Source organism: Scyliorhinus torazame, chromosome 7 (assembly GCF_047496885.1).
Source record: "Scyliorhinus torazame isolate Kashiwa2021f chromosome 7, sScyTor2.1, whole genome shotgun sequence".
In the NCBI taxonomy this organism is placed as follows: Eukaryota; Metazoa; Chordata; class Chondrichthyes; order Carcharhiniformes; family Scyliorhinidae; genus Scyliorhinus; species Scyliorhinus torazame.
In genome coordinates, this window is record NC_092713.1 from 227,169,052 (window position 1) to 227,184,752 (window position 15,701).

At 47.4% G+C, this 15,701-nt stretch overlaps 1 protein-coding gene across 6 annotated transcripts in view; it reads right to left on the reverse strand.

The window, feature by feature from the left end:
* ablim3 (actin binding LIM protein family, member 3) overlaps positions 1-15,701 on the reverse strand; it is a 514,512-nt gene that overhangs the window by 118,684 nt on the left and 380,127 nt on the right. For all 6 annotated transcript variants that reach the window (XR_011948320.1, XR_011948319.1, XR_011948323.1 and 3 more), the window contains exons 8-9: positions 7,545-7,603; positions 891-965 (exon numbers count right to left, since the gene is read on the reverse strand). Coding sequence is in view for 1 of the 6 variants with exons in the window: in XM_072512118.1 (XP_072368219.1) it covers positions 891-965; positions 7,545-7,603 (134 nt within the window). In the remaining 5 variants the exon portion in view is untranslated. The remainder of the gene's footprint in view (positions 1-890; positions 966-7,544; positions 7,604-15,701) is intronic.

The following is a 15,701-nucleotide window of genomic DNA, read 5'->3' on the forward strand; positions in this document are numbered from 1 at the left end:
TGGGGTGGGTATGTATTTAATTCATCAGCAGTTCATGCACGGTAGCACAGTGGTGAGCACTGTTACTTCACAGCGCCAGCGACCCGGGTTTGATTTCCGGCTTGGGTCACTGTCTGTGAGGAGTCTGCACGTTCTTCCCGTGTCAGCGTGGGTTTCCTCTGGGTGCTCCGGTTTCCTCCCACAAGTCCTGAATGACATGCTGTTAGGTGAATTGGACATTCTGAATTCTCTCTCGGTGTACCCAAACAGGCGGCAGAGTGTGGCAACTAGGGAATTTTCACAGTAACTTCATTGCAGTGTTAAGGTAAGCCTACTTGTGACACTAATAATGATTATTATTATAAAAGCATAACTGTCTTCAATCAGAAGGAACTTTTGTCATTGACGTTTCTGAAACACAACTTGTGGAATTTACAAATTTAAGAGGTCCAATCTGGCAGATGACCTTCTGAAATTTTTTGGAGATGTCAAGCAACCTTATGAAGAGGTTAGGTACTCTTTTCAGATTGTTAAAAGTAGACATGACTGAATTAAAAGTGGATAGGGTCTGTGAAACTGTCAAGACATTTAAAACCTCTGCTCTTGACATTTTGAAAAATGTGTGCAGCTGAAAAATTGGTACTTGGAATTTCAATAGATGTTTGTTACTATAAGTCAGAGAGTTATAATTATCACATTAATACTGTTGATTGCTTCATTATCACTCTGTGGACATGTAAATTCACAGTTTGAGTGACAGCTCCAAGTAGTTATAAAGGGATTATCTCTGGAAAAGTAGAATTACTTTTATTAAATTGATCTTCTGTGAATTCCCCTGCTATCTCCCTTAAAACTTGAAAAGATTCACTGCACTTGGTTAGTTCTAGTCCCAGATTGCTAAAGGTACTTACACAGATGACCCGGTTTGGTGATCCAGAAATGCTAGATCCAGGAGGAGAGATAGAAGTTTCAGACGTACGCCTGCGCTGTAAAAATAAATTAAAATGTGAGAATATTCATCTCCATATGTAAACCTGCACCCAAAAAAGATTTGGCACAACCACCATGGGTTACACTTTTACAGCCTTACAACAAATTCTCATTGACCTTTTATATTTGAATCACTGCCAAAGGCAACATTATATAGGAGTATGTGTTAATGTGATATAAAACCAACTGCATTATGTAAGAACAAAGTGAATATTACAGAAGTTTTAACAATTTATATATCCTAGATAGTTTTCCCAAAGTACTGCATAATATCTTCATTCATTGTCATTGTTAGAACTTTAAAATTCACATTCATACAATTATTAAATGCTTCTGTTGTCATGTGAGAGTACCTTTAAGAAATGGGTGTTTATAAATGGGTGTGTAAATAAATATCTGTAGTGAGAGTACCTTTAAGAAATGGGTGTTTACTACTGCAATGATGTCAGAGAGTGGGTGGAGCTGGGCTGTCTATCAGCTTTTTACTTTCGCTTTAGGCTATTTGCTGCAGGGTCTGTTTTAGTTTAGTTTTCAGAGCTGGATAGCTGCAGTCACAGCCAGAAGGTGTATGAATCTCTCTCTGTAATCTAAAGACTGTAAATCGATCCTGGTGATTTAAAACTAATAACAGTAGTGGCTTTAACCTGATGCGCTTCTGGTAAAAGGTGTTTTAAGTCTTATGGTGTTAAAAGGACAGCTTATGGATTACTTAGTGTTGTATTCTTTGGGGGTTGTATTTGAATTGATGGTTGCTAAGATGTTCACTGTTTGTTTCAAAAAGGTTAACTTGAGTTCATAGAATAAACATTGTTTTGCTTTAAAAAATACTTTTCCATTTCTACTGCACCACACCTGTTGAGTGGGCTGTGTGCTCCCCATACCACAATCTATTAAAAGTTGTGGGTCAGGTGAACTCCATGATACACTTTGTGGTTCTCAAAACCCTGGCCCAGAACAAACTGGGGGCTCGTCCGGGATAAAAGTCTATCCATTGGATTGGCTTAATGAACTTAAAGACAGTGAGGGGTGAGCATATTGTGGTTGCTTTTCAGGTGTGGTATTTTATTTTAAGTAGGGAGTGTATTGTGGACAATGGCGCTTTCAGAGGCTCTGAGGTTTTGGGGGTGGAGACGGTCACACGCAGTACCTTACGGACAGAGACTAAAAGCAGACTGTTAGATTTGGCAAAAACATTGCAGTTAACATTATCTGATAAAATTCGAAAAGGTGAGGTAATTATGGCGGTGGCTAAGCATTTAAAGTTGCCTGAGATACAGTTTGACTCATTGGAAATGGCAAAAATTCAGTTACAACTTAAACAAACGGAACATGAGAAAGAATTAAAGCAGCTTGAATATGAAAGAGGTGGAGAGGAAAAAGAAAAAGAGAGAGAAAGAGATAGAGAGGAAAAAGAAAGAGAGAGAGGAAAAAGAAAGAGAGAGAGAGGAAAAAGAAAGAGAGAGAGAGGAAAAAGAAAGAGAGTGAGAGGAAAAAGAATAGGAGAGAGAAGGAAGGAGAAAAGAAAGAAGAGCCCTAGCAGAACAAAAAGAAAGAGAAAGGGAGATACAGAGCAGGGAAAAAGATAAAGAGAGAGAGTTTGAACTTCAGAAAGGGTCATGAAACATGATAGTCAGTTAAAATTGGCAGATGTAAAGGGAAACGTACAGTTGAATGATAGTGATGAGGATAGTGAGAAAAAGCGTCAAAGTCGAAGGCTTGGTGGGGATCTATTTAAATATGTCCAAGCATTGCCAAGATTTGATGAGAAGGAGGTGGAAGCCGTTTTCATTTCATTTGAGAAGGTGGCTAAATAAATGAAATGGCCTCAGGACATGTGGGTATTACTGATTCAAACAAAGCGGGTAGGTAGGGCTAGTGAAGTGTTTGCATCACGACCGGAGGAGGTATCTGGGATGTATGAAGGTGAAAAAAATCCATCTTAGGTGCATATGAACTAGTGCCTGAAGCCTACAGACAAAGGTTTAGAAATTGAAAGAAAGAATTTGGTCAAACACACAAGGAGATTGAAAGGCTGTAACAGAGTGATTTTGAAAGGTGGATAAGGGCTTTGAAAATAGACCAAACGTATGAAGCTCTCAGAGAAATTATGCTTTTGGAGGAGTTAAAAAATTCAATTCCTGATGTAGTGAGAACTCATGTGGAAGAGCAGAGGGTTAAAACTGCGAGGTGAGCAACAGAAATGGCAGATGATTATGAATTACTTCATAAAGCAAAGCTTGGTTTCTGACATCAGTTTCAGCCTGTGAGGGATAGAAACTGGGGACATGAGAAATACTCAAGTGGTAAAGGTAAAGGTGATCTGATGGGAGATAATAAGGGGAGTGTACCTCAAACTGAAAAAGAAATCCAGGAGGGTGAAAGAGACATGAAAAGTTTCAAATGTTTTCACTGTAATAAACTAGGCCATGTAAAGTCACAGTGTTGGTGGTTGAAGAATAGCACTGGGAAGGCTGATGTGGTAAAACAGGATAAGCCAGTTGGGGTTTGTGAAAGGGGTAAAGGAAAGCCCAAGTGAAGCGAAGGAGGTGCAAAAGATTGTACAGCCTGATCAAGAGGTGATTGATAAGAAGGTGCCAGATCTCTTTATAGAATTTACAGTCGCAGAGTGATGTGGCGCAGTCCCAGAGGGAGGTGGTCCACTCCCTGATCTCCATGGTCGCATGTATCGAGACCCTGGTCGGGATGGGAGTGGACCTCCAGGACTGGCAGCGACAGGTGGCAGCGGAGCCTCAGAGAATATCTCTGTTCACACCCCTGTCCCATGGAGTAGCCCGGGGGCCATTGGCCACCCAGAGGGAGGAGGGGGCGATGGGGCGCCTGCTAGTGACGCTCACAGGGGAGGTGCCGGATCACCACAGTGCCTCGGATTCACCCCCTCCTGTCCCTGGCGCACCTGATGCACAGTGGGCAGAACAGGGCACCACCATGCCACCTGGAAACCCGAGCAGCAGCCGGGCCCATCCAGGCTCAGTCACCCCAATAGGTGGACGCCAAAGGGGACCAAAGTCACAGGGTCGGAATCGCAGCAGGCTGTCTTCACTCCTAATATACCACCTGGGGATCTAACTAGGCATTGCAGTAGGGCCTGTAAGGCCAGAAAAGTAGACACCAGTTAAGTTTGCATGGGTGCAGGACATAGGATACTGTTAGGGGCTAGGGCACAAAGCTGTAAATATGTTCACTTGTTCACATTAAACACATGTCACAACGTACCTCGGTGCTCTGTCAGAGGAGTGTGAGGGATGGGCTGGTCAGGGTTGGGCTACGCTGGCCGCAGAGGGGGTGCTGGGGGTGGGGGTTGTTGGGGATGGGCGGACGTTGGGGTGGGCTTGGCCCAGGATCCCCAGTTTAGCCAACGCTTACCGCTCCGGTGTCCTGCCTCCATCCCTCTTTCACCCCTAGTCGGTGAATCTGGAGGTGGCTAGAGTGCCCCGTGAGTGTCCCGCCGGCCCAGGCACACATGTTGTGTGGCCTCCTGTTCCTGCCTGAGCCACATAACCTGCCGATCCTCCTCCTCCTCCATATCCCCCTTGTAGTACGTGGCCTGGCGTTCATCCTCCTTATCCAGCACATCGCCCCTCTGCTGCGCGATGTTGTAAAGGACGCAGCAGGCCACGACGATGTGGGAGACTCTCCTAGCACTGTACTGGACGGCCCCTCCTGAGCAGACACCTGAACAGCATCTTCAGGCTGCTGAAGTACCACTCGACCACACCCCCGGTCGCGGTATGGACGTCATTGTAGTGGGTCTCCCTTTTGGTCTGTGGCCTCTGATTAGCTGTCATCAGCCACGGCCGCAGCGGGTAAGCCCTGTCGCTCAGGAGCCAATCCCTCAGCTGGGGTGTGGCTCAAAGAGATCAGGAACAGGTTGCGGACAGGTCCCCATTCGGCGCCTGGGAGGACCCCGTAGCATAAAGGTTCAGGGCGACCGTTACCTTAATGGCCACCGTGAATGGGTGCCCTCTCCCATACCCCCGAGGTGCCAGGTGCACCATGATCTGGCAGATGTGTTGCACTGTTCCCCTGCTCAGCCGGAGCCTTCGAAGGAATGCCTGATGCGGCAGGTCCTTGACTGTCGAGCGCTGCCGATACTCATGAGGAGCCTCCTTCCCACCTCCACCTCGGCCTGTTGGGCGGCCAGCTCCCCATCCTCACCGATTGCCTCCTGTTCCTCTGGGGCAGGCTATGCTGCTGCAGGTTTCTCCTTGAGCAGCTCCAGCTCGTACAGCCTCAGTGCATCCCCCAGGGCTGCAGTGACTAGGATGTAGGCCACCATTCCTGGCTGAATTCCAAAGTCCAATTTCTGCACGGGGTGACAGTCAGACGTGTTGGCATGGTGCATACCCCGTCTCCAAACTGGTTCACTAGGCTACATGGAGACCCCGGTCTGCACTGCAGACCCTGCCCCCGCATGTGCCCCTCCCCCACAGCCCATCTTCCCCCCAGCCGTTCCCTGGAACTCTGCCCACTGCACCCCTGGCCCCATCGGTGCCCGGTACCATGGTAGCATCTGGCCCTTATGTCCATCCCTGCTGCCAGGGGTACCATTGGCTCTCACTACCCATGCCAGTGGTACGCTCTGCAGCTCCCGCCTGGCACCCTCCTGCATGGGCTACTGTGGACGTTACTCTTGGGTGGGTAGTGTGATGTCCTGCCAGCGGGTGGTGGCCGTTTGGGGGGGTGGGGAGAGTTTGTGGGTTAGAGGGTGAAGGATAGGTTGGTGGGTGGGGGCTGGGTTACGGGGGGGATGGTGGGGTGGGGGCACCCATATGGCCGGTGTCATTCTGCACAACCAATGGCCATCGTGTGTGGTCAGTGGGGTGCGCAGCAAGATGGCTGTCTTTGCAGGCCGCGCCAATGGCGTTCCATGCCTGGACACCCTGGTCCCATGGGGGGTCACCCTGACCCCACTGCCCAGCCCCTGGCCACTCATTCATCACCCCCCACTGCACCCCCTGGCCTGGCGGAGACATTCCCACCCCCAGCCAGCCCTATCAGTGGCAGGTCCGGCAACCCACGGTCACCCCTCTGCATATCCTATCTCATCTCTCTCACTCGTCAGCTACAGCGCCTCTTTCCCGATTTTTAAAATCACAAGTGAAACACGCCGTCAGTAACTCCCCCCAGCGGAGGCAGAGCATTGCGGAGGCCCCAGAGAATATCGGGCCAGGCTCGCAATCGATATGCGAACGGCATTTACTGTATGTGCAGTGTAGAACACATTGATGCTGCCATCACGGGACCGGAGTTTAGCATTCTGCCCTACGCCCGACATTCGCCACAATTTTGTTGAAACGAACGATTCTCCGCCCAATCACTTTTCGTGATTTCGGCGACAGCCAATGGAGAATCCCGCCTGGAGAATTTAATGTTTCAAGTCTGTATGAAATTTGTTCACAGCAGAACAGGCAGAAGTGCAATGGGTTTTAAACTGTTGACAAGGGAGTGGAGGAGCAGTTTCTCCCCCATCCATGTGCCAGTCTATATCTCATGTTTCACTTTAAGTTAGCACTGACCCTAGTTTTGCTGTTAACACATTCTGTGATCTGACCTTTATGTCAATATTATAATAATAATAGCCTTTTATTGTCACAAGAATGAAGTTACAGTGAAAAGCCCCTAGTCGCCACATTCCGGCGCCTGTTCGGATAAGCTGGTACGGGGATTGAACCCGCGCTGCTGGCCTTGTTCTGCATCACAAACCAGCTGTCTAGCCCACTGAGCTGAACCAATCTTATTTAGTCTTTCCCTTTGTCTTGTGTCCACAATATCTTTGCTATTTTATGTCTCCTGACCCTCAACCTATCTCGTGACATTTGATTCTGTGCCACCCGCTCAACTCCTCTCTTGTCAATAGTATTAAACCCATCACATTTCTACTTCTCTTCAGCCATGAAGAAGAGTCATGTGGACTTGAAATGGTAACTCAGTTTTTGTCTCCACTGATGCTGCCAGACCTGCTGTGTTTTTCCAGCATTTTCTATTTTTATTTCAGGTATAGGTACTTGTGGTACTCGTGGGTTTCAAGTGTGTTGACATGTGTGTTGTATGTACGGTTTCCTCAAATGGCTGATGTTTTGAGGGTTGGTCAGATGGTCGCCCACTTTGAAATGTTCATACATTAATCTGCCTGCTATAACTTTGAAAGTAGTAGTTGTTCATCAGTCCATAGGAATTAAAACAATAAGGTCAGCTTTTAGAGGGAAAAAATAAATAAACTCAAGCCAAATGTGTGGGATCATTGTAGCTTTACATTGGGCAAGATGGAAAAGTGGGAAACATTTTTTGTGTATCTCATTTTTTGTCTATAGTCGTCTTTAGTAGCATTTGGACCTTTTTCAGTTTTTAAACTGAGTTAACATGTTATACATAGAATATAGCTCATACTGAACACAGGTTTAACCAGGAAATGCCTTACACGTGACCATAATTTAGGGAACTGAATTACTAATGTGCACACATCAACTTAACCCAGAAAATCAAGGAATTTATGTGATTGTGACATTCAATTCATCAGAGAAATAGGCACATTTTTGTAGATCTGTTGTACCCACCCGTAGCTTCTTTTCCATTCTAGCAGACTGCTTACAAAGTGGATGCCACACTTCACAGCCTAAAACAGAAAGAAAAATAAATAAATTCACAGCAAATGTGTGGCAACACTGCAGTATTGCATACAGCTTTACAACCTAGTGGTAGGAAAATGAAACAAATGGGGCACGTCTGTCAGTTGAAGCACGCAGGTAAGTTTTAGTGATGCCTGATTCAAAACAGAATGTAAACTTTGCCTCACTGAAGCATTTTATGGTTTCGTTTCGGCCTAGTTACAAGGTCCGCTTTGACTAAAATGGGACTCACGCTGAGGTAAAATAAGTTGGTGGGAGAGCTTGCTCAAGTGTAATTGGTCGCCTTCTGAAGTTGCATTTGCTACCATAAAGGAATGATGAAAACGTAAGCAAATTGGATTAGGGATCCTCTCCCACAAACTCTCAATAAAATGGTGTTAAGTTTATTTATTTCAAAACATATCAACTGACACTGCTGCTGCAATCTTGTTCCAACAAAATCCAAAGCCTCTCCACCTTTTAAAATTCTTGTGGCCATTCGCAAGAGAACTTGCAAGCAAGATATGTTGCTGAGTGATTGTGTTTTGCAGAAGGAAGTGTTTTCAAAGCTCCAAATGATCACATGTTGTGGACGCACAGTAAATAATTGAAATTTCTGGACATGTTTTAACACCACTTGTGCTCTGCAACCAATTTGCAAAACTGTGCCCCGAAGCATGTCTGAGCTAGTCTCCGAAAGCAAGGAATAAATATTTATAAATAAAATGGAAAATCATTTTCACAATTTAAATATTTGTAAATATAAAGGAAATAAACTAATGTGGGAGAGGTATCAGGACAAGAACCTCCAGGACCTACCTATGCAGAGATTTGATGCCGACATTAATGTGGACTTCCAGGTTGATCTAACTGACAAGTACTTATAAACCCCAATTTCCTTTGGAGCTCACTCGTTTAAGCCAGATCGTAAACATTGACCCCAAACTACTGCAAATGTTTGTACCACCAATTTGGGTAATAAGGCATGGTACTGTCTTCTGCCATGGAGTCTCGCTCTCACAGCCACTTGTAAGTTACAACAATAGCATGGATTTAGATGGTGCATTTAACACAGTAAAATATCCCAGGGACAGGATTTTACAGGTGGTGGGGTTTCCAGCCCTGTTGCCAAAAACTTGCGCCCCCACTACATTGCTTTCCATCATCCTCCCACTTCCTACCCCAATGCCCCACCCCAATCTAGGGAGGAAGCCCTACCTCCGAGAACTGCTGGCTAATGTCTGATCTCAGCAGTGCCACCGGTAGCAAGGGCCACTCTTGAGATTGCATCAAGTCCCAAAGAAGAAAAGCCAAGAACTGAATGACAGATAAATTGTATAAGAAGGGATTCTCGGCAGGAGAGGAGACCCTGAGGAAGAGAGAGGGTGGGGGGTGAGCACGGTACACAGGCTCTCCAGGGGGTGGGAAAAGGACACTTGGGGTGGGAGGACGAGGGGAGAGACATTGCGGGGAGAGGTGGGATTGGGAAACATACAACTGGAAAAGAGGCCGCTCTCTTTCCGGCTTGAGCTGCTTAACCTGCCAGGCTTCCAGCCTGTTGCTGACATGCTGTCACCAGCCATAAAATTGTGACCAGGTAGGATGTGGCTCCAAAGGCCTCAATTGGTGTAAGGGTGCATGGAATGCCTGAGGCCTTGCCATCTGCGTGACAAGGCAAGATGGCAGGAATGGCACCACCGTAATTTTCTGGGCTCCCTTGCCTGCAACAAGCCTGCAGGCAGGTGCAGGAAGAGAAATCATGGGCCCTGGTGTTTCTCCTGTTTACGAACCCCTTATCCTGCCCTCTTTAACCCTCCCCTTTTATCATGCATGTTGAAAACGTGTTCAGCCATGCAAGGTTAAGAGGGGTTGCAGGTTGAAGCCTGTTGCTTCAAAATGGCAGAGCTGGCGTCAGATCGATGTTACTTACTGATTGATGTCATGATCTGCTGACTCTGCATTTTTCTGGGAAACATCAGGTGTGTCCCACTAACCCTTGTACCAAAATGGCGTCCGGCAACAATTTGCATCACAAGTGTGTGCTGCAAACTCTATTTTGGAACTTTAATGGGCCTATTTTTCCCCCCAGAATCTGGTCCTTTCTGCTGGTAGTGTTGGAATTCCCTACATAATGAGATTGATGACAAAAGTACATCAGTAGCTGAAAACTACTTTTGTGAAGTTGTGAATGGCACTCAATAAATGCAAGGTTGTTTCTCTTTCAAACTTTTACAAAACACTCTTGGACACAAACGTAATTCAATATAAATACAGCATCAATTTCAAGTCCAGTTGCCTCAGCAAAGATCTCACCTGAGCAAGTGTACTACTTCTGGGGAAAAAATAACCTGAAAACTAGCAATCCTTAGGAGATGGTCTGGGAAAGAATGTCAGGTCTCTGGATTTTCTATACCAGTTGCTAAAAATAGAGTCTTGTATCATTACAAGAAATTGGTTTTACCTCACCCTCATGAACTGCATGAACCTGCCATGCCTGATGCACTTTGTTGTATTCCTCAGGTGTTAGCTTCTGTCGAGCCCCTTTGCAATGCATTTTGCGGCTGGTAGTCACTTAGTGGGCCGGTGCTTGCAGGGAAGGGTGAGAGAGCAACTAAAGGCAGACTGCATCTTTCAGACCCAGATTTTTGTTCCCAGGTCAGATATACAGAGACGGGAGGATTCCTGGCTCTGTGAATCCGACCTTTAAAACTGGCAGCCCACAGGTTGGATTTCCATTCTGGTGGAGGGCACAGAATTAGTAGTCGCCTCCAGAACGAGTGAAGGCTGCCAGGTACAGATGCAGGCTGGGCGGAAGGCCTGTCTCTGTGCTCCAACATTTGGTTGAAACTTTTTTAAAGAATTAAACAAAAACATTCCTCCAGTCCTCATCCCTCACACACTCCTCATGCCCAATCCATGACAACCTATGCTACCTCATGCTCCCACCCACACCATTCCCATTATAACTTCTTGTAGCGCACAATGACTTACGAGAGAGACGAGGAGTGATGAAGTCGATTCAGGCTTTATTAAGCGAGACTTGTCCCCAGCAGTTCAGCAACAGAATGAAGCGGCGGGGAGAAGCTCGGGTTCTTATACTCCGCCTTCAGGGCGGAGCCAGGATTCAGCAGCCAACCAGGACCCGGGATCTGTCAGCCAATAGCATCACGGCTTCACAGTCCCACATGACCCCTAATACATACCACAACACTTCTATGCCAACCCATGTGCCTACATTCACACAAACGGCCCCTCATAAACCCGATACCTCCATGGCCCTTTGTGGCCCCAATGTTAACTTAGTGGCAACCCACGCCAAACCGTTCCCTCCACCCACCACCGTTTGCCCTTAGCCTCCATACTAACTCACTAGTATACTTTGAGACCTTCTTGATGGCATTTACAGGTTCGACAATTCTTTGACAGCTTTGGCAGTCCCTTCACAACTTTGAAAGCTTTTACAGTTCCTTGACAGTTCTTTGTCAGCTGGACAGTTCTAATGCATTTATACACTTTTTACATACAATTATATTTACTTTTAACAATCCCAAAGGGTGTCTTACCTCACCCAAAGGTGTATTGGGAGCATATCAACAGGGGCACCTGATCTCTCCAGAGGGGTACCCTGACTTTCCAATTGAATCCAAGTTAAGATCTCCTCTTACCTGGTCTAATCTGCACACTCCAGGTTTTACACTCCTGGCCTACCAAAATCGCACTTCAGTGGTGATTGAAGTGGCCAGCTGTCTCTTTACACCATGAATGCCTGAAAACGGCATGACTCCACTCTCACCCCTGTGCAAAATGGAGCATGCCATGTTTGGGTCTGGGACTTAAGAGTTTCTGGGATTCCTGATTTCTGTCATGGTAGAGAGGCTCGCCATCATGGTGAATATCTGGGCCTTAGAATGCACTCTGTCAGATCAAATGTCCACAAGGTCTTTAGCTCTCGCTTCAGGATAATTGGCTATTGAGCACTGGAACTGTGACCTAGGGTGGATCGACCAGCATGTCCACCGTAATGGGTGCAGTCCCGCCCGGTGAGCTTGGTCCCACCATCTTTCCTCCCACAAAACTCTGCAATGTACTCGAGTCAGCTGGTGGACTAGCACTTGTTCCTTGTCGTGCTGTATTCTTTTGTTGGATTTTCGACACCCTCGAATACCCACAAATTTATTGAAGGCAGTTCATATAAAAGTTCTCCCAAAAACTGGGTGAAAGGGGCCAAAAGACGTGAACTCTGGCGTGAGCCACCCAACATGCGACCTCCACCTACATGTCACCACCGGAAGTCCTTCGGCTATTCTCTTCCTGATCCTCTGGAGGTGAGGTGGGAGGCACGAGGGTTGGTATAATCGCAGGTTGAGTCAGTTTCTTGATGCAGTCCCATCGTCGGGCATTTTACTGACAGCAACACAGGATTGAGAGAGACTTTTCCCCCTAATGTGGGGGGCAACTGATTTACAGAATTAATGGCCTGGTTAGGGTCCATATGACGTTGCTGCTGGCAAAGGATGAGCCCCTGCCACTTGGAAAGGCCACTAGATAAATGGAGGGAGCCTTTCTGCCACATTCCAAGGGAGGGGTGAGGCTCCCTGAGCTGAACAAGGGGCCATGTGCAGAGAAGGCAGCACCTGTGGCCCAAATAACCTCTTTGGAGCAAGACGTTCGCTCTCCAATCCTTAGCCCCGTAAATGCTTACTTTTTCTTTTACTTCCCTCTTGGACACTGCAGGTCTCCTGCAATCCCCAGCAGCAACCACCTCTCTTTGTGACAATGCTCAGGTTTCAGAGCTATTGGCCATGTGATTGGACCTGCAGCATCAGGAATCTGCCCACGATAATTAGGAGGGTGCCCGTGATAAAATTGCCAAGCAGGTCCCGCTGCCGACAAGAGCAGTCTCGTGATCTGCATTTTACCCCGTTGTTGGGGTTCCGATCGACACCCCACATAAAATAGTCCATTGGCTTTGATCTTCTGAATAATTAGCATAATTTCTTCAGATTTGCCACAAAGTATAGTAGTAAACTCAGCACATGGGAATGGAGACAAAAACACTGACCAAAAATATTTTACTGCTTCAAGCTGGATTAACGGAATTAATTATTTTTGACATTGATTAACTTTGGAAGGAGTCAATATTCAAAAGCAAATTTCTTATTAAGCAGTCATATATTTAAATTGTGATTACTGTTAGCTATTCTATTCAGACATCAATTGCTGACTTCTTTGCTTTTTTATTGCAGGCATTTCTGTGTTCTCTGACAGCACATGAACGTTAATGTGAGCAGCTGGCTTGATCTCTGGTATGTTGCTATAAGGAACTATGGGGTAAATGTATCCCTACAGATGACAAGCCGGCTGTCTTGCAGTCCCCTCATTTTGAGACCTCACCAGGAGCCAGAGTCGGTGCTCCCTGGACCAGCCTGTCATTATCAAACTGTCACAGCATTAGGTGACCTTTCACCCCCCTGGGTTTGGCAAAAGTAGTTTTTGGGGTGAAGGGCTCTCTGAATTGCAGAAAGCGGAGGTGGCATGTCAGTGACTGACGCTGGGCTCATGGAGTCTGGAGGATCGCTCTTGCTCCTTCTGACTCCTAAAAAATGAAGAGCAACTTGCCTGCAGGATCCTCTTGGGTCAGGCAGCATTCTTGTCAGAGCGCACACAGCGCATGGCTGCCTAGCACAGTCCAGAAATGGAAGTGAAGGTTAGGTGTACACCATCAAACAGGGATTAGAATTTCAAATCGGTTTAGCTCCCAGCTCAGGCTCAGGGAAACATTCCTGCGACTATAATGTTGACAGAAACAAGGCAGTAAGCTTTTTCCAAAAGTTACCAGCCTGTTTCCGCTGAGAGGGCTCCTGGCCATTCACCTTATTTGGTTAGGATTACTTCACACTCTGGCTTTCCTTTGATCGTAGTGCAATAGCTGCTAATCTTCATCTGGTCCATTTCTTGATCTGACAGATAATGTCATTCACCTTATCCCTGCAACAAAGCTATTTTAGGGTTGGTGAAAATCGTTGGGGGGGCTGGTCTCCTTTGCAAGTTTCTGCCACTGCGAACAGAGAAAATGATCCTCTTTGTCATCTTGCTTACATTTGCCTTCTACAAAAGGTACGTGTGTTACTGACAAGGCATGTTATTATGTCCCAATTAGTCCCACTCCTGTGGTGAAAGTGCAGGAGAGTGGAACTAATTGGACAGCTTTCAAAGATCCAGCCCAGGCATGATGGATTCAGATCTTCCTTCAATGCTGTATGATTTTGTGATTCTATAAAATGGCCTTTATGAAGAATACGCCATTGACTTAATAGAGGAGTCAGATGTCAGTAAATGAACTCAATTTCTGCAGATCTAGAGGAAAAACATGTTTCCGTTCTATTCCTCTACACTGCAAACCGCTGATCAAATAGGCAGCGTATTTAAAGTATTACTCCAAAACTGTATTCCTTTTTTAGTGATTAACCAGGTACTGTAAGAATGAAAGGGATGTTATTGTTTTTCCCTTGACCTTGCGCATTAGTTATTTTGTTATAGGACTAATTTTTCAAAATCGAAATGCATATTTTTGTCAACATCATGACAGGAGTTATTCCACCGGTATAAACTGAATGACACAGTGTGATTTGAGAGCCCCAATCCATTCAGTTACTGACCTCAGCCATGTAGGCTGGATTCTATGCCCTGTGTCGCAGATCATGTGGATCGCGGCCGAGCAGAGAATCGACTGCCTAGCCAAAACCAAGGGGCTGGATTCTCCGCACCCCGACGCCAAAATCGTGGCCGGCGCGGAGACGGAGAATCCATTTCCCCACATGGAATCGGGACGGCGGCGGTTACCCGATTCTGCGGGACACGAAAAGAGTATGGCGCGCCACCCAACACCTACCGTGGGCCATTGATGGAGGCCCGCTCTGCCCCCAACAGGCCAAAGTCCCAGCGGCGTGGATGTAATGTGGCCCAGCCGGTCGGGAAACTAGTGTGGCAGCTGCACAGAGAGCATATACACGGCCGGGCAATGTTTGTGCGGGCGGTCAGAGTCGGGCACGCGGCCGAGCGGGGGGGGGGTTACTTTCAGGGTCCAGCTCCGTGGTCCGAGTCCACCATGGAGCACGGTACGGCAGCCGCTGGAGGCCGTCGCCGTGCGCATGCACAGCCTCTGACCTGGAAGTGCGGGAGCCCGTATCTGCAGCAAAAGCTGCTAGATCTACGCAGGGTTCCTGTTTGCCCCCTGCAGAACTAGAAATATGTGGTGCTTTCATGCCAGTTTTTCTGACATGAAAATTCACAGTTCTGACGCCGGTGTGGGATATAGTCCCAATAACGGAGAATCCAGTCGCAAGTTTGCACCCGGCCCGGAACCAACCACTATTATCCGGCCCCCCACTGGCAGCAGGATTGGGGTTCTCGCCGTGTGCCAGTGGGAGGATGAAAATGTCCTTAATGGGTCTTAATGATCTATTTGCATCCACTTAGTAGGCCAGGGACCAGATTCTCCGGCCCACGTGATCCTCTGGTCCTCCGGGCCAGGAATCATGTCGGCGGGATTTACAACAGGTGTGGACAAATGTAACCCTGAACGTGGTGGACCTTGCCGTGAGCTAAGAGGTTAACCCTTAAGTCCCCGAGGGCCGCCACCCCATGGTGCCAGAAAAGCCACCCCCACACACGGCCCTCTCCGAGACCGGCTAAATAAATAGACTCCCACTGATACCCACTGGATAGGGAGAACCACCACAGAGACCCCCCCCCCCCCCCCCCCCCCCGCCGAGACCCCCTGAATAAGCAGACGGCGTATCGGGATCCCCGAAATAAAGAGGTCCCCCATAGGGATCCCCTAAATAGGGAGACTACCCTCGCAGAGACCCTCTAATGAAAGAGATACCCCAGTCACCCCAAAACTAAGGGGACCCCCCTAGAGACCCCGTGAATAAAGAGATCCCCCACAGGAACCCCCTGATTAAGAGATCCCACCACACAAACCGCCTAACTGAAGGAACCCCTGACAGGGACCGTGGGCGTGATTCTCTCACCCCGGGGCCGGGCCGGAGAACCGCCGCGACTGGCATGAATCGCGCCAGGCCGCCCCGACGGCGGGCACGA